The sequence below is a fragment of the Excalfactoria chinensis genome, chromosome Z, assembly GCF_039878825.1.
Source record: "Excalfactoria chinensis isolate bCotChi1 chromosome Z, bCotChi1.hap2, whole genome shotgun sequence".
In the NCBI taxonomy this organism is placed as follows: Eukaryota; Metazoa; Chordata; class Aves; order Galliformes; family Phasianidae; genus Excalfactoria; species Excalfactoria chinensis.
The window spans coordinates 11,129,221-11,152,944 of NC_092857.1; the positions used below are offsets into that span (position 1 = coordinate 11,129,221).

The 23,724-nt window shown below is 36.0% G+C and overlaps 2 protein-coding genes across 2 annotated transcripts in view; both read right to left on the reverse strand.

The window, feature by feature from the left end:
• The window catches only part of CPLANE1 (ciliogenesis and planar polarity effector complex subunit 1), a 57,987-nt gene extending 35,904 nt beyond the window's left edge, over positions 1–22,083 (reverse strand). Inside the window, exons 1-21 of the mRNA XM_072360284.1 lie at positions 21,939–22,083; positions 21,299–21,434; positions 20,986–21,105; positions 19,902–20,128; positions 18,446–18,552; positions 17,759–17,915; positions 17,077–17,180; positions 16,720–16,902; positions 14,948–15,197; positions 13,747–13,899; positions 12,403–13,163; positions 10,063–10,247; positions 8,864–8,944; positions 7,822–7,986; positions 6,923–7,096; positions 5,437–5,665; positions 5,076–5,212; positions 2,597–2,814; positions 2,067–2,231; positions 1,037–1,178; positions 480–589 (exon numbers count right to left, since the gene is read on the reverse strand). Coding sequence (XP_072216385.1) covers positions 480–589; positions 1,037–1,178; positions 2,067–2,231; positions 2,597–2,814; positions 5,076–5,212; positions 5,437–5,665; positions 6,923–7,096; positions 7,822–7,986; positions 8,864–8,944; positions 10,063–10,247; positions 12,403–13,163; positions 13,747–13,899; positions 14,948–15,197; positions 16,720–16,902; positions 17,077–17,180; positions 17,759–17,915; positions 18,446–18,552; positions 19,902–20,128; positions 20,986–21,105; positions 21,299–21,434; positions 21,939–22,019 — 3,885 coding nt within the window. The 5' untranslated portion in view covers positions 22,020–22,083. The remainder of the gene's footprint in view (positions 1–479; positions 590–1,036; positions 1,179–2,066; positions 2,232–2,596; positions 2,815–5,075; positions 5,213–5,436; positions 5,666–6,922; positions 7,097–7,821; positions 7,987–8,863; positions 8,945–10,062; positions 10,248–12,402; positions 13,164–13,746; positions 13,900–14,947; positions 15,198–16,719; positions 16,903–17,076; positions 17,181–17,758; positions 17,916–18,445; positions 18,553–19,901; positions 20,129–20,985; positions 21,106–21,298; positions 21,435–21,938) is intronic.
• Positions 22,084–22,564: 481 nt separating this feature from the next.
• NUP155 (nucleoporin 155) overlaps positions 22,565–23,724 on the reverse strand; it is a 30,715-nt gene continuing 29,555 nt past the window's right edge. The window contains exon 35 of the mRNA XM_072359622.1: positions 22,565–23,618. Coding sequence (XP_072215723.1) covers positions 23,480–23,618 — 139 coding nt within the window. The 3' untranslated portion in view covers positions 22,565–23,479. The remainder of the gene's footprint in view (positions 23,619–23,724) is intronic.

Consider the following 23,724-nt stretch of genomic DNA (forward strand, 5'->3'; position numbering starts at 1 on the left):
TAAGAATATAAGTAGAGAAAAAATATTTAAGTTTTCATATTTTTCATTATTCTTTTGAACACAAATACCCAACCTCTATCATAAAACTTGCTTTATGCACAGTAAAACTGTATGTTAAATACAAATTGATCAGGAAGTACCCAAAATAACCTTGGTAGAAAAAATAAATATATCAAACACTTTAACTAGACAGCAAGCACACAAACTACTGTGGTTCAGGCAGTATTTGTCTTCTGTTACCTGAGCTGAATACCAAGCAAAAATCTATCAGAAAAAAACAGTAGATTTTCATTTTCAGAAGTTTTAGTTCACACATACAACACTGTTCTGTAACAAGTACTTACTGCACACTTAACATCAACGTTAATTTTGTCCTTCTTTGCAAATAAGAGCCGTCACAGAAATACACAGCAAATGTGATTATTCTCATAGTTGTATGCAATTGAAGTGTATCTCTACTACATTAGTAATGTAATCACCTTATGGATGTTTGCATTTTCCCTTGCAGCTTGGTACCGCCTACAACTGTCAGATAATCTTTCACGAACATGTAACATCCAGCACAATGCACACAGCTCTCGGAACCAACCTAGAAGAATAATATGCAATGTGGTAAGACACTATTGAAATAAATAAAACAGCTTGAGATTTTCAGCTAGAAGAAAGGAATTTGTTTTACTTCTTTTAGCTCTTGATTTGTTTTGGATTGCTTTCATGTTCATCAGGTTTGTATCATAAAATAATAGACTGGCTTATTTTGTAAGGGACCTCGAAGATCATCTAGTTTCAGATCCTGTTGCAGGCAGGATTGCCAATCACTATATCAGGCACTAGATCCTCCAGGGATGGAGGATGACACAATCTAGCACAGGAACTTTGGGATTTCATGTTTTGATAACTAACATAATTCAGAGCTAGAAAGAGTACTTTCTTCCACACGCAATGCAGTATAATTCTGATTTGAGTTTCTGTGCACCTATGGAACCTTTGTGTTCTTTTCTCACCTATAAATCACTCTATTTTATTCCATACAGACCTAAAATTTTACAGGAAATATCATCAAGCTGACGGTCTCCAGAAGATGCAGATTCAGAACAGAAAGTAGTATGGAAATTGCAGTAACGAAGCAAAGTCTCTGGGAATGGGCTCAGTGAAGGAAGAGATCCTTTCATTCGAATCTACAGACGGAAGGTAAACAATCAATTATTTTGATATGATTTGCCAATTTGTGTGTCTATTATTTTTTGTGTCAACAAATGTTCTTTATACATCCAAATAGAAATAAAAATAAGTTAAAAATTTTAATACATCACTTCTAAATGTACAGCCTCTCAGTTATTAGCAAAATACTACCAAGATCAGTAAAATTCCTTTAAGCTTGCTTTCCTTTTCCTTCAAATCAGTATTTTGAAAATTCATTTAAGCCATCATGCTTAGCATGAGTTAACAAACAAAATCCTTTGCATGGTGTATTGAAACATAAGAGCAAACACGTATCCCTCCTGTTTCAGTTGCTACTTCTGACCATTTCCCATTGCTAGCACTAAGTCTCTGTGTAACCATTAAATGAATAAGAAGAAACAGTATTTATTTGTCTATTCCCAGTGTAGACTACTACATCTACTGAGAGGTTGAAGGAAGATTTAGACACACACAACCTTCTCTAGTAAGTCAACCAGTAACTGACAGTAATAAAGTCCTGAGCTAGTACACCAAAAACTTATCAAAATATTCCAAGCTTGGTTCTATGCATACAAAATACACTTAGTAGAGCAAGACATTCTGAGCTCTGTGCTTTGTGAAGTAAGATCATTTTACTTGAAGTAAGTACCATGTTCTCTGTTGCACAACCAACCCTAAGTTGATCTGAAACACAATTTCAGGAAGCTGCTGCTCCCAATCAGAATTAGCTTGTTTCTTTCGAATGGGAATATAGACAATTTTGTACTTTACCAAGAAAAAACAGAAAGGAGTCAATTCTATGAAGTACGTTATCAAGTAGATCAAGTAACATCTACTATGGATAATCATATTATGAAGATAAACTCTACAAATTAAATGCTTACTTTTTGCATAACTTTTCTTCCCCGCTTCAGCTGTGTAATATACCACTGTGCTGCAGGACAGGAACAACAAGAGGCCCGGAAGAGCAAGATAATTCGCTGAAGAACTCCTGACACTTTCTGACGATTTTCTCTCTCAGTTTTTAAAATAATGTCATTACAGTCTTCCTGAAAAATAGAAAATCCAAGCCAAAAATTATAAAGAACGTTTTATCAGAAAGAATTACAAGTAACTCCATCTAAATATCATTTTTGCTCCTAAGAGTAAATCCCTTGCATTCCTCTTAAAAGCACAGATTCTTTAGGGGGAGAAAACAAAAACAAAAACAAGAAAACAAAAACCAACCAACCAAAACCAAACCAAACCAAAAAGCCCACAAGGAAGGTACATGAACATTCTCATCACTAGTTCAGTAAATGAACAGACAGGGAAAAGGATCAGACAGAAAGATAAGCTGAAATGAACAAAAATACAGATGATTATTTCATAAATACATTCAAACACGGAACAACAATATTTCTATCACACTCACTTCACTGAGAGAAGCTGGCTGAGGACAGTATAATGGCGGTGCTGGTAGATAAAGCCCATTTGGAATTAGACCACAGAATTTTCTACTAAGATCCTTTACAGAATCTATCAAAAGCTGAAATGTCTCTGAGAGAATATCAGCATCTGCCATAACAGCAGCTTTCAGTAGCTCCTGTACTGAACTATAAAGGACATCTGCATCTTCTTCTTCAATTGGATCTATAAAATATTAATCACAGAAATCAATAAATTAATTGACTCACTACATGTCATTTATTCTAAAATTACATAGCCCTATTTTCAGAATTCACTTATTACAGTGTATACATCACACCTATTTGTATAAGATTTTAATCTATTGTTAACTTTACTTTTTGCCAAGGTGAGGGAAAAACTATTGCCTTTCAATATGCAGAAGTCAACTTTTCAGCCATGCATTTGCCTAAGATAAATTCTAATAGTTTGTTCACATAAAGAAGATAAAGACTGTATATCTTATTATTAACAATCATAGCAGAGACTTAAAGAAGGTTTTCAAAACACACACAAAAGAGATAATGAATAACATACTAACTTTCTGTAAATCTTATCTAGCTAAATGGAGGATTTTTAGCAGGAAAGTGTTACAATTAGACTATATTTTTATGTGATAAAAACCTCAGTTGCCATGCATGCAAAGGAGCAGAGAGACCAAGAGTAGGTGGGAGAACCTGAATAATACCCAGGCCAGTCTACTCACTGAACTGTCACAGGAAAAAAAAAAAATCAACCTGTAAAAGTCTTGTATCTGTGTGTTCCAAGAGAAATGAATGCTCACTATGCAATAAAAAAACTTAATTACAGTGAGAAAAACACACACCATCATCAGAAGGCATGAAATCCATCAAGATGAGCCAATAGGAGTGGCACTCTTGAGTATATTTTGAACAGACAGTCATCTCTTTCAAGAGGGAAGGGCTACACAATGGGATGCAGAGAAGAACTCTTAGGGATTGTCCAGGGCTCATTAGAGGATACTTATGAAAGAAACTGAAGGCAAGGCACTGAGCTGTGCTAGCCTCACCACTTCTGGGACCTGTCAGCATATGCACAGTTTCCTGAGGGAGAGACACTATCCTTTTTGTCAGCATATAGGAGTTCAAGAACCAGCAACAGCAGTAGGACCATTGCCCACTGTGCCAGCAATAGGAACAAATGAGCCTGAGTATCAGGTCAGGCTGATAAGGAGGCAGAATGCTCTAAGAGGCTGGAGTGAGTGTATCTCACTTTCATGTGACCAAGAGTGAAGGAACTGGCAGCTAATACAGGTACCAGGGAGGACAACTGCTGGAGAGACCAACTGGGAGACCTACTTGCTTCTGTGGTAATAAGGGCAAGACACTGGAAAGACAAAGTCCTGACCAGCAGCCAGAGAGGCAGTGAGTGTGTTAGTGCACATGTGACTCTAAGCATGAGACCACAGGAGAAGTTGGCTACTGTAAGGATAAAGTGAAGCCTAAAGAGCTGGCTGAGCTCTCTATATGCATCTCTAGTGACTAAGCACATGGGAAGACAGCAGACCAGCAATCACCTAGCTACTGGATGGACTGTAAATCCAAGGCCAACTTCCAGTAGGGTGGTGAGTGGCTATGTATTAGAAACTAGTGTGGGGACTGGGTTTTAGGGACACAGCCATGCAGAAGTCAGTAACAGACTGGTAATCCAGAGTCTAGCTAGTAGGTTCAAAGCTAGCTACTGGAGGTATCCACACTGTACATACACTTGTAAATATATGGACCTTCATCCTGAGCATCAAGAAGCAGAAACAGGATTAAGCTGTTGATATGCATAGTATTTGCTTAAACAGTGCCTGTAGGCAATTACCAGGTATGGCAAGCCATACATAGACTTTATGTACACTTGTTTATGCATGTCCCTCACGGGCATAAACTTTCAGCCTTGCTTGTTGTTAGGTCTGATGGAATTAGTGAGGACTTACCTCTGCTATGTGATGAGATTTTACCCCCTTGTACTTTAACATGCTGAAAATAAATCTAATCTAATTTTGCTGACACTTTCCATACTACTTGCATTTGCTTTGCACTCTTTGTTTTAAGGAAGCATTAGTTTTCTTCCAAGCTTACGTAAATCCCAAATACAATCAAATAAGGTTTGGCTAATATATGTGAAGAACAAGGGAATACATGGATTTACAGGGATGACAAGGGATGGCAAATGAAAAACTTCTGCATGTAAGTTATGAATGTATTGTCTGCCTTGAACCATGGACAAAATTGCCAACAGGTTCAATTTTAAAAATGATAAGTCAAACCCAAACCCATACAAAATTACAGTATTTGTATATATTACAATATCAACATACACAGAGAAAGTAATTTCTTTTCAAGACCACATGTAATATGCAGTGTGAATGTGAACAGCATAGAACATGTAGTGAAGCAACATGAAAAATAATCATGAATTCTCATAATGTTAGGTACCTGTAAACTGCTTGTACTTAATATGTTCTTCAGTTGTCTCAGAAGTAGCTGGTTGCCCTAGCAAAGACTGTAGCTTTTCCTGAAAAGTCTGCACTGGTGATAAGCTTAATGGCAGATGATGCTCTGTGATTTTCAGTCTGAAAGCATAGTAAGTAACAGTTCTTTAAAAACAAAAACAACAGAACAGTCTTCAAAAAAGAAAATGTAATTCAAAGTAGTTAATTGTAACATGTTAGGTCCTACAGATACAAGGAACCTGAGAACAGAAATTTTAGAGAAAAAGGATATGTTGTTAAAATAAGTAAATACAACTAGAGCTCAGTAACAAAATATATTATACCAATTCCAAGCTCAATTTTACCTTGTGAATTCATCAGAGTTCTGACAGTATAGAGTGTAGGCCACACCAATTGCGACTGAGAGTTTCCAGTCACCAAGTCTGTGTGTTAACCACACAGCTTCTGGAATAAGTCCTCCAACAAAGAACAAGTCAAGAGCATATTCTACTGTCCACACAGACGAAAGGTTCTGGTCTCTAACAGCTCTTGTAACCAGATGGTGTTGCAGTGGAATAATACGAGGAGATGTATCTAAGACAAACACATTAAGTTTAAATTGACCTCAGTGCTGTAAGATGAATGATATGAATTCATACATTCATATTGCTTTTTGATTCTTACTGAGCTCTCTATTAGAGACACTAAAGGGTCTATCTGCAGCTGGAGCTCATGTTGTGATATAAGACTGAGATCACTATTTTCCTGCTTAGTAATGTGGTGCATGCAATAATATAAAATAATATAAAAATAATATTATATATAGTAACATATATAGTAATTATATAATACTATTGTATATTATATTATAATATATACAATACAATATAAAGTAATATTAAAAAAATAAAGGTTTAATCACATTGACAGTACATTTGTCAATACAGTACATGTTTCTGATATTCCAAAGGGCACATCTAAGCTAAATAAAAATTCTCTTAGTTTTAGTACTAACTAAACTAACTAAGTGTTGTACACACTTGACCAAACCTGCAGCAGTAGCAGATACGAAGCTACAATGCAAATTTAGAAAAGAGCGTCACATTTTTTTGAGGCTTACATTTATTTTCAAAGACTGTGAAGGCATACATACCACTTCCTGTTGTAGTATATAAACATTAAAATTGTCAATGAATTAAAAAACTTCTCAGAAAATCTAAGCAATCTAAGATGTTTAGGGGACTACTGCATTTCTCCTGTGAGGAAATGTTGTGAGTGTTCAGATTGTTTAGCCTAGAAAAGGCTCAGGGCAGATCTTACTGAATGTGGCACAGCACTTTGCCCTGCAGTTCATGCAGGAGGGCTTGCAGGGAGGAGGCCCACTTTCTCTTTCCTGGGAGCAATACTGTATTAACAATTGGCACTGCAGTTTGCACAAGGAAGGCACCTGATCTCAGCCAGAGCAGTGGTGAACGGTGGTGAGCACTTGCCTGACAGCTGAAACTATGGGGTCAGACTCTTTTCAGTGGAGATGTAAAAAAGTAATTAAACTATTGTTTACTTAACTCAATTTCCCCCAGACTACTAACTTTATTAGCAAAATATTTTCAAGAATGAAGAGAAGAACAATAAAATGTTAGAAGAAAAATAAAATGAAGAACGACAAAAAAATGATAATTTCACAGAGAGACACTGACACTTCTTAACAGAAATATCTGGAAAGATTAAGTTACACTATCTTTACAGTTAATGATGCTGAAATCATAAATCAAGAACAACAACAAAAAGAGACAACATGAAAAAACTGTGCAAGTTAAACACAGCAAATTAAATTGCTTTTAAAGAAAATACCTCGTCTGATGTGAAGTGGATGCAGGATATCAACATTGTGTGGGGGAAAGATATAGAGCAGCTGATTTGTGAAATAAGCAGCCATGAATCGAGCCATGGATCGAATTACAGCCATAGCAGTTTCAGTATGAACATCTGTTATCATCCACAGTTCATGCTGAGAATACTTAGTGTCTAAGAATAAGTAAAACAGATGTCAAAACATGAAGGAAAATTGTTTTAAATTTGAACAATAAAATTGCTTTAACTTAAAAAAAAATATTATTAACAAAAATTATAGTATTATTTAATTTATTGATAAGTTTTCAGGACTCCAGAGCTACATATTTTCACAAATTACCTGTTACACTAAAAGACTTATATTGGGTTTCTAATGACTAGAGATGGACCTCTATTACCCATGTTCAGATCAGAGCTGAATCAAAAACTTCAAATTTGGGAAGTCAGATGACACATTATGATTTTACAGAATAGGGATACAAGCATCCGCAAAAAAAATATCCCACTGTCAATTTCAGATTGTTGACTAATCTTAAATCAACTATTTCAGCATACTATATAATAATAATAATAATAAAAAAAGTCAGATCAATGCAAAAAGTAATTGCATCATGTCCTATTACTTTTCTTATGCAAAGTCTTTTCTTCAGCAGATTTGAATCCAGGAGTATTTTAACAGGCCTCACTTTCACTGTGCAGTGAAAGATGTTTGACTATTTACTCCAACAAGGACATCTGAAAATCTGTAAAACATCTTTAAGTAACTTAAAACACAAATCAGGCTTTAGTCCAGTGTAAAAAGAAACACATTATAATGTCTGTGTCAGTATATAAATTAAATATAAGATTATCCAAACAGTCTGAACATGCATAACCAGTTTTATGTGATATAAACATACCAGAAAAATTCTCCATCTGACTCAGCGAGAGCTGTGATCGCCTTAGAATCTCTCCTACCAGATGATCACAGAGTCCTTGAGCCTCACATAAGTTATAATGATATAGGTGGCAAAATAATAAAGCAAGGTAATATCTACTCTGAAGAAAATATGCTCTTTTTCCCCCTGCATTAAAACATTAAAAATAAAAAATTAAAAAAAAAATTAAAAATGGACCAGTCACAAAAGGAAACAGTAATCTCCCCCCCCCAAAAAAAAGTCAGCAAATCTTAAACTAAGTATTCCTCCTCTTCCAGAAATATACCTACACAAATGGAGTAGAAATGAGGAGCAGTTGTTCTATGATACACAATCTTCCTTCAAATTACAACCTACTACTAAGTTAATTATAATCCATAATGATTTCATTTCTAGAGTACTGACAGTCTACTAAAAAATACAGTATATAATTGTGAAGAGACAAAGACAGGACAGCTGAAGAAAACCTATCCTTTAACAAAGGGCTGCATAAAACCATAAAACACAAAGAGATTGCTTAGAGATCCACAAGGCTTTCAGTATCCTTACTTCTTTCTGCACAATATATTCTTTACAGCAATTAACTAGAAAAACAATTCTTATGACGCCTGGGAAGAAGTTCTAGAACATCAGTTTCAAAACACCTCCTAAATTCCTATCAGAAATTTTAATTTGCCTTGTTTATCCTTAACCACTAATAAATTTGATTTTACGGTCACTGTTGTTGACTTTGTCCATCAGTTTTTCATTGTTACTCACTTGCTCAGAGGAACATATTTAGAATGCTCCTGTACTGAATACTCTACAGCCATAGGAAAACTGCTATCAGTGTGGAAATGCAAAGACTTTTCTCGACATAACCTTTGGCTGGTCCCTATTCAAACTCTGACTTAAACTGAATATGTATCCCTTGTCTATTTTGCATCCCTTTTTAGAAAAGGCAGCAGAGTATCAAGATTAACTGTATACAGTGACAATACACACTCTCCCCTCCCATCACCAGCAAAAAGATTTCATTCCTTACCCTTTGCCTTGATTTCACAAAGACACCTTTTCCAAACATCCACAGATTCTCTGTATGAGCCTAAAAGGAATTTCTCCTCACCTACAAAAATCACACATATAATAAATAAAAATTCTATATAGGTACCATTGTACATCTGTAAACATACACACATTTCAGAATTACAAGTTTAAGTAAAGTAAAATAATACAATTATTTATTATTTTTTATTGTAACTGCTAAATAATTCTAGTGTATCCAAGGAAAGATGACTCTTCGATGTCCCTTTCACCTCCACACACATCTCCTTCTTAATTGCTATGTTGCTATTAAATGAAAACAAATCAATTCGGGTAATGATCGCTCCTAAAAGGTTTTTCACATTGTTACACACAATGAGATTACAATTAGCATACATAGTTGGAAATGGCAGTTTTCAAATTCCACAGTAGTTTATTACTCGGGGAAAAACATTTTCTATGTTTTCAGATTTCTTATGATGTATAATCGGGTTGTTTTTTTTTTTTTTTCCACTGTAAAAAATTTTGTGTTCTATGAAGCAATACAGAAAGTAAAGGTCAAAGTATCATTTTCTGAGAGAGAGACCAAATATATGGAGAAGAAACAAACATGGTAGCAGATATAAGTAGGAAGCCTAGCCTACTACTGCGTGGAAGATGCACAGGAGAGGACACTAGTGCATATGAAATCTGGCTAAAACCACATCCTTCTAGCAAAATAAATGTCATACATTAAGTCTATTATGTTACAGTACATTGAACTGTATGATCAGCAGAGGCTGATGGCATTCACATACACTACACATTCAAGTACACAGCCTTCACACAAAATGACTACAATTCCTAAGTAGAAATCCAGTTAAGATAACCATCCTGTTGCTCATCCACCTCAGAAGAAGATACTACAAACCAGACCTTGCTTTTAGATTCACTATGATATGCTTCAAAGCAAAATGTTAGTTGTTTTTTTGTTTTGTTTTAACTTCAGCTGAGCAAGCTCTATAGCTTATAATATATTCTACAAGTGTATTGGTACGTGAAGTATATTTAAAGAGAGTTCTGATCAGAATTTTAAGAGAAGTTCAACTGCTAACATTTTTCAGTCTGGTATTCACTGACTGTTTTTGCTTGGACCGAATTTTTTAGTGTATAGTTAACTGTTCAGCTACTAACTGTTGTAGTTCTTTCCAAAGTACTAACCAGTTATAGAATTAATCTTGTAGTGTTGTTCTAATATCACTCCTGAAGACTGAAGAGTTGCTTGTACGTGGCTCAAGAGCAATGAGACAATGGTCTCTTCTTCTGTACTCTTGTACACTTTTTTGTTCAGCAGGATCCAGTAGCAAACCACTCTTTTATACAGAAACCGCCATAGGACAATCAACCTGTAGCTCAAGAAGCAAAACATAGAAAGAAAAAAAAAAAAAAAAAGGAAACAAGAAAAACTGGAACTTTTTTTTTTGTTTGTTTTAAATCCTTTGCATTATATATAAAAAATAACCAAAAAACAAAAACAAACAAAAAAAAGCCCCACACCTGTTTTTTTGACTACCAGAGGAAAAAAGAAACATTTTTGCCCTGCATTTTGCCTTCTGACCAATAAGCATTGATTTGTCTTTGCAAACTCAGAAGTATTAGTAACATCCAAGCACAAATGCACTAACTTCAAAGTGATTCCCTGCCTGTTTATATAACAGGGACATGAAATAACAGGGACATGAAATAACAGGGACATGAAATAACAGGGACATGAAATAACAGGGACATGAAATAACAGGGATATACATCTAAACAGAACCTCAGTACTTTTATAAAGATCAGTGAAATATACAATGCAAGAATAACAAAAAAAGCAAGGTCAGAACAGCTGCCTGCAGAGCTTGTGTTTAGGGCTATCAATTCCCTACACCCCAGCAGAGTACTACCAAATGTACCAGTTCAGATACATAATAAGCCTATCAACAACAGTAGATATGCATTCCTATGGACCTGAGAAAGATTACACTCAATCATACATCTACAGTTTGCTCTCTTGCACTTCTGCTTCCAATATTTACTGACACAGAGAGGGCTATTTTGATACACTACTCTGTACTTGCAATACAATTAACCAAAAACATGGATTACTGTGCACAGACAATCGAAAGTGGCCTATCAAATTTACAGTCGGCTTAATTTCATATTTTAAGCTTAGTAAATAAGTACTTTCCACTACAGGAAGATGAAATGCATGATACAGTGCATCTCGTTTGGAAATGAACAGTCTACTCAAGTGATTAACATGCTTTAATTAATTAGATGTCAGACAATAACAATACTGCCTGGAAACTGTTAGGCTAGGACCAGAACCAATGATTGAGCACCTGGTAAAGAGAGGCCAGCTGGGGAGCACAGGTGCAAGCAATTCAACCAGGGTCTACCCCTCTCTACACTCATTTAAGGGCTAGTGGCTAAGAGGGAAACATCTTGGAGATCACTTCCTTCTAGGAGTTTTCCAGCAAGCTCTTATCTTTGGAATGGGGTAAGATAAAATTTTTATTGTTACTGGCTTGTGACTACAACATTTCTTGAGTTGTCCTAAAACTGATCAGGGGCAATTCCATACCGTTATTTCATACAATACTGATGTATTTTCCAAACAGTGGAATGTTCCAGAACATTTGTACTATTTCTATAATCAAGTAGAAAGTTTGCTAACTAAAACTATAAATTACAAACGAGCAGCCTTTTGGTTTCACTGAGTTCAGAACTTCTGCTTGGGAGGGAGGGAGGGAGGGAGGGGACTGCAGGTAAAAGACAGGAAAAATACCTTAAATTATGAAACTTGCTTTGAGCTGTTACCTCACAATTTATCCCTGAACTGATTAACAGTAATAAATTACTGTAACTAAATCATATTCAAACATAGGTCTGAGTCATCATCTGCATGCCTTTAAAGATTACACCCCAAGCACAAGAAAGATACAGAGCTCTTGGAACAACTCCAGAGGAGGGTCACTAAGACGAACAGAGGGCTGGAGCACCTCTCCTGTGAAGAAAGGTTGAGGGAACTGGGCTTGTTGAGCCTGGACAAGAGAAGTCTCCAGGGAGACCTCATTGTGGTCTTCCAGCACTTAAAGGGAGCCCATAAATAGGGGGAATTACTGTTTATGAGGGTGGATAGTGATAGGACAAGGGGGAATGATTTAAAACTGAGACAGGGATAGTTCAGGTTAGATATTAGAAGGAAGTTTTTCCACACAGAGGGTGGTGATGCATTGGAACAGGTTGCCTGGAGGGGTAATGGATGCCCCACTCCTGGGGGCAATCAAGGCCAGGCTGGGTGTGGCTCTGGGCAGCCTGGTCTGGTGGTTGGCAACCTTCTACATGGCAGAAGGGTTGAAATGAGATGATTTTTGAGGTCCTTTTCAACCCAGGCCATTCTATTATCATGCTTTTTCACAGAGCATAACACAGAAGAAACAAAAGAACATTGTAATTACAATATAACTGAAAAATACAGTTGTCTTAACATCTTTTTCATGCAAAGTTTATTCATACCTTTTTTCTGTTTTTTCATCACAGTTCAGTGCTTGAGGAGGCTTTCTAAGCAGAGATTTCAGTGAGCTGAATTCCTGAGTTGCATTCTCATCCAGAAATAGCAATATAGGTACAATGAATGAATCAAGTTCCACGAGACTATTAACACCAGGAGATAAAAACAAGTTCTCATATTGTGGTATGCAAGTGCTACTTAGAGTATGAGAAACCATCTTCAAAAGACAGAAGGATGCCAAAAGATTTTTTGAGAACAACTGATCTTGCTTCTGAACAAGCATAATTTTCAGTGTTTGTAATGTCAGCTTTGCCACATGCCCAGTCATACCAGCTCTTGAATGCCAGTGCAAGACACTTAAACACAGTTGAAAGTATCTTAAAACACAATTAATCCAGTGGGAATTCTTCACAGATTTATTTAAAAATGCATCCTGGTGTAGCAAAGAACATTCTACAAACTGAAGAATGTTGAAAAAATGGGAAATGCAGCTTACTGTGTAATTCAGGAAAGTATCTCTTTCTTCAATATTTTTTGAAATCCCTATCTGCCATGCAGTAAGAAGACTTCTCTGAACAGAGTTCAGCTCCACTGATAACTTGTCTTTCTCTTCAGTATTGTCTTCAGCATGAATAGTATCAAACATTGATGCGAATTCTATGTGGCCTTGATCAGCTTTACCAACAGAAGAAAGGACTCTTTGGCTAAAGAAGCTAGCAGAGCTATTGGGAAACAGTTTTTCATCATCAGATTCATTTTCATAATCCTAAACCAGGGAAGAAAAAAAAATAAATAAATCATGAAAACCAGTTTAATTCAAGTCTGCTACCAGAGCAGAGTCTGCAAAGAATCACCACTTAGTGAGTTTCACAAATAAAAGTTTTATTTGTAACTTGTTCAATTGCTAACACATCTAATCCACTTGCTATTTCACTAGAGCTCTCCTAAAAAATCTTATCAGGAACAGTTATGCAGATAATTATTACCAAACTAAAAAAAGAAAGTCACAGCATAAGGACATCAATTGTTTTTAAACATGAAAGTGAAAATTTGTTTTTATTTAGCCTAGAATTAGAGGTAGAATTTTTTCCATATGACTATAAAATACATCATTCAACAAAAGCATGCTTTGTTCAGAAAGTTTTAAGATCATCCCTGGAAAAAAATAAAGTGAAAAAATCACATTCCTTGCACTTAAACAGAAAATGAGAGCTTATTTTTTTACCTACTTAGAGCAAAACACTGTACAAAAACTGTTATTTTGGGTAAAAAAAACCAACACACTGACAGTTAGAATATCATTAGTAAATCATTTGCAGAATTAGAAAAGGAAAAACATGATTACATACCAGTAAGTCTGTGGTTTTCTGATTCATTTCTGTTGTGTCCTCTTCCAGAAATTTTGGAACATTGAAAAAGGGGGAGGTATGGTTTTGCGTGTGTTTGAGAAGGCTGTCCTTTAAAGACAACAGGGATCGTAAACACAGATGTCTCCCTTTAGACTAAAAGAAATAATAATGCAAAACATTATTTGTCTCTAAATCAAATCAGATAGTTACGAAATAAAGAAAAGGAAACTGATCTCATTTAAGAAGCTTCAGTCTTAAAGATGCAGACAGAAAGGGAGAACAGGGAGGGGAGGTATACATATTTACAGAAAAACAAGCTAACACTTCAACATGTCTTGGAATTCTGCATTTTTCTCAGCATCTGGTAACTTCTTACACTGAAAGAATCTGCTTTCCTGATCCCTCAAATGACCACTTGTTTGACAGTGTTTGTGTTCCTGCATCTTAAAGCAACACCTCTCTACATTTTCAAATTCCTGCCCACTTTTCTGGCTCATAAGTGAATACCAATACTCTTCTCCAAAAAAAAAAATAATAAAAATATGAATCGATAGCCATTTGAAGATGCATGGTATTTCAACAGCAAACACAAGATTTCTCAATATGTACTATCTCAGAGAGTTAGATGATTGGCAATAATTGCAGAACATTTTATTTCAATGGTTTCTGTTTTCCCAGACTTAGCTCCACTAAGAAGTGATATAAAATAAGCCTAAATATTTTAGCAAGTCTTAGTTAATAACACTCAAAATAAATTCAGATCGTACCAATTTGTCAGCTGCTGATTGCTCTAAAACAGCAGCAATCTAGGGACAGAGAGGTTATACAGAATCATTTATGCATCATTCTGAGAAGACAAGTAGTCAGAGTAGAACACTACCTGCCAACATTTTGAACCAATTCTACTGACAAAGAAATTCCACAAAATTTTTCACAGGATCTAGAAAGAGTATATGTTGTGACAATTCAGACTGTGCTCCTTACATTCCACTGAAATACTAATCAGGCTTCATAGGAATACAGTTTCAGACAAAACTACATTCCCAGTGTTTTCCAGATCAACTCTATTCTTGAAATGACTTTCTCCCCCAAAGAATTTATATTAATTTCACAATAAACTGAGATACACTGTTTGGAAAGCTGCATTTTCATATATATGAAATTTCATGTTACTTAACAATACACGTGAAAAACTCTCTACCTGGGAGTTCATCAGATTCCTACGGATATTTTCAAGCCGCTGTGTTGAATCAAGCAAAAGCGATCTTAAAAATCCCACTGGTGAAACGTTGTTATGAAATCTTAGCACTGTTATCATGAATCCATCAGAGACAATGAGGTAGGGTAATCTTGAGTGAGAAGCAACAGAAAATCTCTGTCTCATAAGATCACTTTCAGAAGCTGATGATCCTAGTGTCTGACTAGAGTCTTGACACAAAGTGTTGTGCTGTCTAAAATAAAAATACATTGTAATATAAGATGCAAAAATCACGTGATAATCATTAATAGAATACAGAAGAAATAAGCTCACATTCTCAGCTCCATGCCCTTCTTCTGCTGGGGGCCCCAGAACTGGACACAGTACACCAGCTGGAGTCTCACACAAGAAAGCAGAGGGGCAAAATCACCTCCACCTATCTGCTGGTTGTGCTTCTCTTGATGCAACCCAGGATACAGTTGGCCTTCTGGGCTGCTGGTGCACACTGCTGACTCATGCTGAGTCTTTCATCAACACTCCCAAATCCTTCTCCTAAGGGTTGCTCTCAAGCCATTCTCTGCCCAATCTGTATCTGATTAGGATTCCCATGACCCAGGTGCAGGACCTCGCACTTGGCCTTCCTGAACCTCACAAGGTTCTCATGGGCCTATCTCTCTCTCAGAGGCCTTCCATCTGGATGGGAACCCTGCCCTCCAGCATGTGAACTGCACCACTCAGCTCTTTAAATTTACTAAGTAATATGGAAATACTGAAAGCTGTTTAAGTATTAAATATTTTTATCCCAATTTGACTTTAAACCTGTGTTATCACATCCTCTTTTTTAAGTCTTTGTGTATGACAAGTGCTTGAAAATAAAATCCTATTTAATTTCTAGTAGTTGCGTATGAAAAATAAAAAACCCTCAAGATTTGAATCTTGAAGTACCTTCATACATTCAATACATACACATAATTAAGGTATTTTAATACATTTTAGTAAGTGAATTCTCAACCAGATTGTTTAAGAAGGCATTATATAATGCTTTTGAATGTGTTCATGAGATACAACATTATATGCTATAGGACTTTCAGAAATAACGGAAGCGAAAAGTGCAAAGTAATACATCAATGTAATAATGTATCATTAACATATAATTGCTATTTATTAACACACATTTTCAATGCAGTAATGTTTAGATTCTGTTTTGTTTCCTCCAGGTAAACAGACTGTGTTACTTTTTTGCAGCCTCTATTTTTTAAGGTTACCAAAGATCCTTATATCCTCCTATACAACCAGCAGCTGAATCTCAAAATTTAGAGAACTTCTAACACTTTTTAATCATATTTGTTTTTGATCATGCACATGTTACTCACAAGATCTAAGATGGAAACATGGCAAAGTTTTGTAAGTAAAATTAAATATGAATAGAGAAATATCACTGGATTAAAATAAATGTACACTTTTAGTACTGGTATAAGTTTAGTTTCTTCACATAACACAAACACATGCTATTTTTAATTACTATCAGATTCAAACAATTGAAATAAAACAAGTCAAATAAGGTATACTCACATTATCAGAATGCCAATTTTTCATCACGACAAACCCATTACAAGAAATAGAAGAGAACTATGAATGAGAAACAGACATTGAAAGGAGACATAAAAAGTGAAAGATTGAACTTGAAAGATGAAGTTAAAATTTGCAATAAGGATGTTGGAAAGTAAGATGTGATAATCAGACAAAGATATCTATATATTTTCAAATCCTTTTACCTGTATGTTATTAGTGGATGAATTGGAATAAACTCTGCTGGCCCAAATTCTACAGAGCAGCCAGAAGTAATCAAGGTCAGCAATTCACCCATACCAGTCAACAAAATCAAAGACCCACGTTTTAACATGCAAGCCAAGAAAAGGCTATCAGGAGTCCAACTCATGTCACCAACCCAGTAAGACCTAGATAGGGCAGGAAAAATATTTTTTTCTGTCAAATCTCTGTATCAAATCTTAAGTTAACTTTATTAAAACAAACAAATATAAGTAATAACATCCCCCTCAAAGAAACAAATGAACAAAACAAACAAGCAAGCAAAAAACGCAACAAAATTGGAAACAACATCATTTTCTCACCTGATAAACTTAGATGGGACAGTGTTGCTCTTGCTACTGCAACCTTTAACACTACCCGAAATAGTTAAAAAATTCAGGGTGTTTAAGAACAAAATTTGAGTTGCCTAAAATAAGAAAATAATTGTTAAAAACAAAAACAAGCTAGTAAATGTTTACGTCAAAATTGTAATTGTTTTAAAAGCAATTTATATTAGCAAGTTATGTGTTATATCTGATGTCCTGGAAATACGTGTCACTGTGCCACAGCAATTCAATAATTAATATCATTTAGATTATTTATTAGTTTGTATACCAACTTTTACATTTGAAAATAGTTAAAGATTGATTACATATTGAGTATATAATAAATTATTATTTTTTTTAATTCATATTTTTCTAAAACTCTCAAAATGCAACTTTTCCTGTTTGGTTGGTGAATAACTGTTTTAAAACTGTGTTATCCCATCCCTGCACGCTAAATACCACACAGCATTAGCACTAAAAACTGCATCAGGATTTGACTTCAGATTAAATATGTCTTTTGTTAGGAGGAATAACAAAATTTCATGTCTAATGATATCAATATGAATATAATCATGTGTACCAATATGAATCTTGAAAATTACGTCTAAAATCTCTTATTAATTTCCTTTTACCAGACTTCATTCAAGTGGAACTATTAAGTACTGCCCATTATTCATACCTTAGGATCAATTTGGTTAACAGCTACTGCAAGAAAAAGTCCATCTCTTGCAAATGCAGATAGCAAAGCTCCTCTTGACTTTATAGATACACACTGAGGCTCTAAATTAACAAGAGAACAAGTCTGCTGTACCCAGTGGATCTGGTATGGCAAAGAACTGAATTTAAAAACAAACAAACAAACAAAATAGAGATAACTCAGTTATGCTGAATGGATTGACTCATACACTGTAAATAAAACATACCAGTCAAAGACACATGGAATATGTACAAGAAAAAAAATCCCACTGATTTCCTTCTTAAACCTTACAGATTAGAAGAATTTATAAAAACTTAAGCAGAACAATTTTTATTAATCACGAGTTTAGGCTAATGCATAGAATATTTAAATAAATACAGATCCACATACTGAATTAAGAGACTAGCATTCTAGCCAGGAACCTCCTCAGACAGCAAAATGGTATTTAACATAGGACTACTCAAGAGTATGAATATGAAAATCAACAGTAAGATGTTCTAAATGAAAAACCTAAGAAGATTCAAAACATGACAGAAAACAAGAGATCACAGAAGCTAGCTGTATGCCAACATAAATGTGTTCACACGCTGTTTTGAAATCTCAGCATAAGATGCATTTTAATACAAACTTTATCTTACGTTAGTGAACTTCAAATAACTTTGAGTGTACCTGGCATATTTAAAGCCATTTTCATGCCAACGAAGAATCAAAAATGTGAAAACCAAACACTCGCCAGAGTAAAACACGAATGAGCACAAACAGCAATCACCCAGTACCTATGAAGAAAAAAAAGGACAAAATAAACTCCAAAGCCATGATTGCTTAGACATTACATATTTACTTACACATAATACATTATATATTTTGCTCTGAGCCATGATTTAGTGGAGGGCTGTTAGGGTAGTATGGTTACATTGTGGTTGAACTTTATGATCTTCAAGGTCTTTTCCAACCGGAGTGATTCTACGATGACTTGAAATAGCTACTGAGTTTAAATAACAAAATATTGTCATTCATAAATTTAAGGTAGGCAAGAAAATACCAGGCTAGATAACTCTGACCTGATCCAGCAAGGCTGTTCTTATGTTGCCATTAAATCTCACATAAAATGAATGATGGAACGTACATGCAACAAAGAGCCAATCATCGCTCACTCTAGCTTCTGCTGCTCAAACTTACCTAAGAGATGAGATGATTACTTTCAGGTGGGAATGATCAACCCCCCATCCCACATCCAATCCAGCTCCAACCCTGCCCACATGGAGCTTTACTCACTAAGCAGCCCAGCCTGGCCCTGAGTGTGCACCCACTGCCCCTCAGCAGCCAAATGTGGGTGCGTGATAAGTGCAGACTGAGATGCAACCAGGTGTGGGGAGGGTGCAGGGCAGTGCTGCACAACTCACAGCAAAGAGCTGTGTGCATTTTGGGTCATTAGCTGAACACGGTCATATATATATGTATATATTGTTATATACTCAATATATTTTACGAGAGCTGCACAAAATGTAATGCCTGCCATTTTATTACATTGGACCATGGCATCAGAAGCAGATGTTGGTGGTGCAGGCTAAATCTTCACACCAATATTCTGCTGCATGTGGTTACCGTGTGACAGATGGCAGCAGAGGTGCAGCCTGACACAGGAGTGTGGACGAAGAAAAGGTGTGGAATTGAATTCTTCCGTGCAGAAAAAAATAGCACCTAATGACATTCATTGACACTAATGAACATTTATGAAGATCAATCAGTAGATGTGAGCACAGTGAGGCAGTGCGTGGTGCACTTCAGCAGTGGTTACAGCAACAGTGGGTCCCCATTGCTGGCACAGATTTTTACTAGCACAGCATGTAGGCTCCTATTCATTGCTGATGAAAATACATAGTTAATGGTATTGACTACACTGAAAAATAGAGCTTAGTAGCTGAGATTTTGCTTTATCAAATAGTGTTATTGCACTCTTCACATCAGACATAATTTCCATGGAAATAAATAGGAGGCATTACTTTCAGAGCAGCACTGTGTATGCAGACCAAACCTATTTCTGTTCAATCACTGTGGCCCAGGCAAGCTGAAAAGTTGAATTTCCATGCTTTAGGGCTTGGTTGTTGTTGTTGTTTATTTTTACCTCATTTTGTATGAAAGCAGCATGAACTCCAATTTCTTTTTCTTCAGTAGATGGCAACGTGACTGATTCACTGGGCAAAATTTGAGTCCACCGCCCAGAAGAGTCTTTGTAAGAGAGTGTGTTTTCATACTCTGTGCTCTCCCACAAAAAGACACAGGCTGTAGGAGTAGTTAAGAGCACCCTTCTGCCATCTCCAGACACATACAAATACAATCTCATCAAACACTCTAGAAAAAACAGTAAGCACCAGAATTATTTTTGCTCTTCTGCTGGATTTAGACTTAAAAAATAAAAAAAAATGAAAAGAACAGGAAATGACTTTCACCTCTACAACAACAAATTCAAGCTGCTTCCTGAAGTATCTTTGATTTCCAACCCCGTCATTAGTACTAGACTTTGGGCAGCAGGAAAGTCAGAGGGGATGCCCATTCTTATGGATTTTGTGTTATCTTCCCCAGGAGACTCAACCACCAGAGCCGATTTCTGAAGCGGTCTTTCTTGAAATACCACTATCATGAAAACTACTAATAAATGCTTAAAAGCTCTGCTTTTTTATTACCTTCATCTCCTAAGTGCATGCATTTCCCAAAATGATAGACTGCTTCACCAATGCTTCATTTTTTAACCTGATGTCAGTGAGATTATTCGGTAAGATGATATTTTGACAATATGCAACTTAGGACTGAATTTGCAGATATATGCCTTTGTAATATTCACCCTAATTACTGTTTATCAGAAAATCCTACCTAGAAAGTAAATCTAAAATGAAGCATATTGCAGTTAAATCAGATGTAAGTCTTCCACAAGGTATTTATAATCTAATTAAGGAATGTTTTTCTACAAATGATAACCACTAGAAACAAAATATTTCCTGCACTTAAAAATGGATTGCAGTTTATATGTATATATATTTTGCATTTAGAAATCTGCATTATTTAGTTAACAATAAAGACATTTGTCAAAGCTTAGCTTGCAGACAAGTGACAACAATGCAAAACAATACTAGAATATGACTTCTAACTCGTGCAAGAACAGTTGATAACAAAGAGACTTTTACATCTACTTCAGTTTCCAAAACACTTACCTTGTGCTGCTGCAGTTATCTTCCTAGACTCTTCAATTGCTGGTATTATTTTTAAGCAGTCCTGGTCTTTATTCCAAAGAAATAACTCTCCTGTTGTAAGTAATCCTGCCAGCCAAGCGCCTGTGTTCATCAGGGGAGAGATATTTTGAAGCACATTATTATGAAGTACTTAAAATTACTTCCTTTCCATTGTAGCCACAGTTTTAAAGCTGTAAGTGAACTGGAATATATCTCATGTATTTTACCTTTCTAAACTGTTAAACATACATAAAGAATAGCTTGGGTTTATAACACATGAAATTGTATACTTAACCATTTATTGATGTTGTTAAGACAACTACATTTTTTAACAATGATTGTAGCTGGGGAATTTTCTTCTTTGTCTTCCCTGATGCAAGATTAATTTCATTTATATGTTTATCATCTAGAAGAAAAACGGCCTCTTTTTCCTGTCAAAAGAAAAGAGCATTTTAAAATAATTTCTACTACATCAGTGAAACACTAAAGAAATATATAAAAGAGTTAGAAAAAATACCGAAAAGGGAGAAGAAACTATGTTACAGCTGCGATTATGGTATTAACTTCATTCTTTGGCATATCTGCTTTACAGTACAACAGAATGATTCTTATACATTCCTTCCAACTTGGGATATACTATGAGTCAAAGATGATACGTAGTATCAGCCTATTTCATTTTGACAGACTTTAAATTATGAAACAGAACTTACAATCGTTACTAAAAAGCTCTTCAAAGCCTCTCAACTAAACCACATGCCAACAGACGCAGGAACAGACACTCATCCCCTCATCCTGTCATGTTTAAAGCCAGATTTTTGCCCCTGCTTTCAGTCAGAGTGGGCCTTAGACAGTTTAGCTAATGAAACCGAAATCATACACTACAGAAATGCGAAGATATCTGCTCTTTAAAGAACGTTAAACTTCTTTGCACTCACCTGCCCAATCCAGGTGATGCGAGTCCACGGTTTTCTTTGTTTGATAGAGGTAGACACGAGAACATCTAGCTTGATCTCCATCCTCACAGCACCTCTACGTAACCATCATACTACAACACACACACCCGACGGCTGCCGGGCCAACGGCCGGCGCGGGCACAGCGCAGTGCGCAGGCGCGGCCCCCCTTCCCCGCGGTCGCCTCCTCCGTGACGGAAGATCTCGTCATCGCGAGAGCGCCGGTCCAACCCGCCGCCGCTCGCTTGTGTTCCACAGCAGGGCGCGGGGTGTGAGTGTGAGGCAGGCCGGGGAGGTGCTCGGGAGTTGTTACAGCTGGTAGTACAGGGCATCAACAGTTGACTTTCATGTGGGAAAATGTCTTCAATCACAGCTCTTTTATTTATTTTTCCCCTATTTTTAAACACTTCTGGTATCTGTATCGATTACTCATTCTGTGGGGGAAAACCAAACGACCCTCCCCCCACCCCCCCCCCACCAAAAAAGCACACACAAAAAAACCCCAAACAAACAAAAACAAAACCCACCACTACCTACTCTGCATGCATGCACAAATGCATCTGCTTCTTCCTGAACTCCAATTTACATTAAAAAAAAAAAAAAGTTATTTGCAAAAACTACCCACAAAAACTGGTGATTTATTGTGCATAGCATACATAAATTGTGCACAGTGTTTTATGTTACCAGATATGTATACAACTGATGGCAACAAAACAGGGATAAAAACATATGTTTATTTGTAGAGTGAAATTTTAAAGGTTAGGAAACATGAAGGCAAGATAAGGCACAGATGTTGCTCATTTTAAGGAACGTATCCAACTTGGTGCTCGTCTGTACATACTGAAAGTATAAGTAATTTTTATTTTTTCTTTTTTAAACAGATAAAACATGTTTATTAAAACAGGATAGAGAAAATAGTGTGACAGGATCTTTCAGTGTGAATTAAGTTGCTAATTTCTGCACTTTTAACCCAAATGTATTATTTACAGGTGACAGAGACAGTAATGAAGCAATGAGCATCTTTTTTATTGAAAGACTGGCCAGTAATGCCCAGATCGTTATGTTCGTCCTTGACCTGACCGTGTTTACAACCAGCATACGCCTTTATCATATTCTTGCCTTTTTCTGTTGTCATTTGTTTTAGTACTCGTAAAACAGCTGTAGAGGATAACTCACTTTTCTCCAATACCTTATATTAAACAAAGAAAAAAGAAAATATTTTCCAAATATTTTTAATTTTCATGGGAAAAAAACATACAATGCACTTTATTTCAATAGTATAAAAAATGAGCTTTTCTGTAATTAGAAAATGTGGTAGTAGCAAAAGAAACTATTTTCCACATTCGCACTCTACAATTTGTGGATACGTTCAGATTAACAGGCAGACCACATAATCAATAATTGGCAGGAGATGCAACTCTCTTCTAAATTCAATGAGCATTTGTTCTTCCAGAGATTCAGTGCGGACACCTGGAGTTTCATTTCACCGTACATTTTATCTGTGTGATTTTTTTGTACTAGTCAATCAGTGGAGCCGTTCTAACTTAGCCTGCAGCGATTTAAAATTCCCAATGGTGGTCTGCACTGTTAGTGTTGGGCTCATGGACTGAAGTTCAACCAGGTAACAGCTAACAGCATCCAAGCAAACGTTCGTGAATCGCCTCCTGTGAAAACAGAACCCAAAAGATTAGTTTCTGGGTATAGGAATTCTTCTGAAATAGAACATAAGACTAACATTTTAATGGAATAATGTATCCATGAGGCATTTCG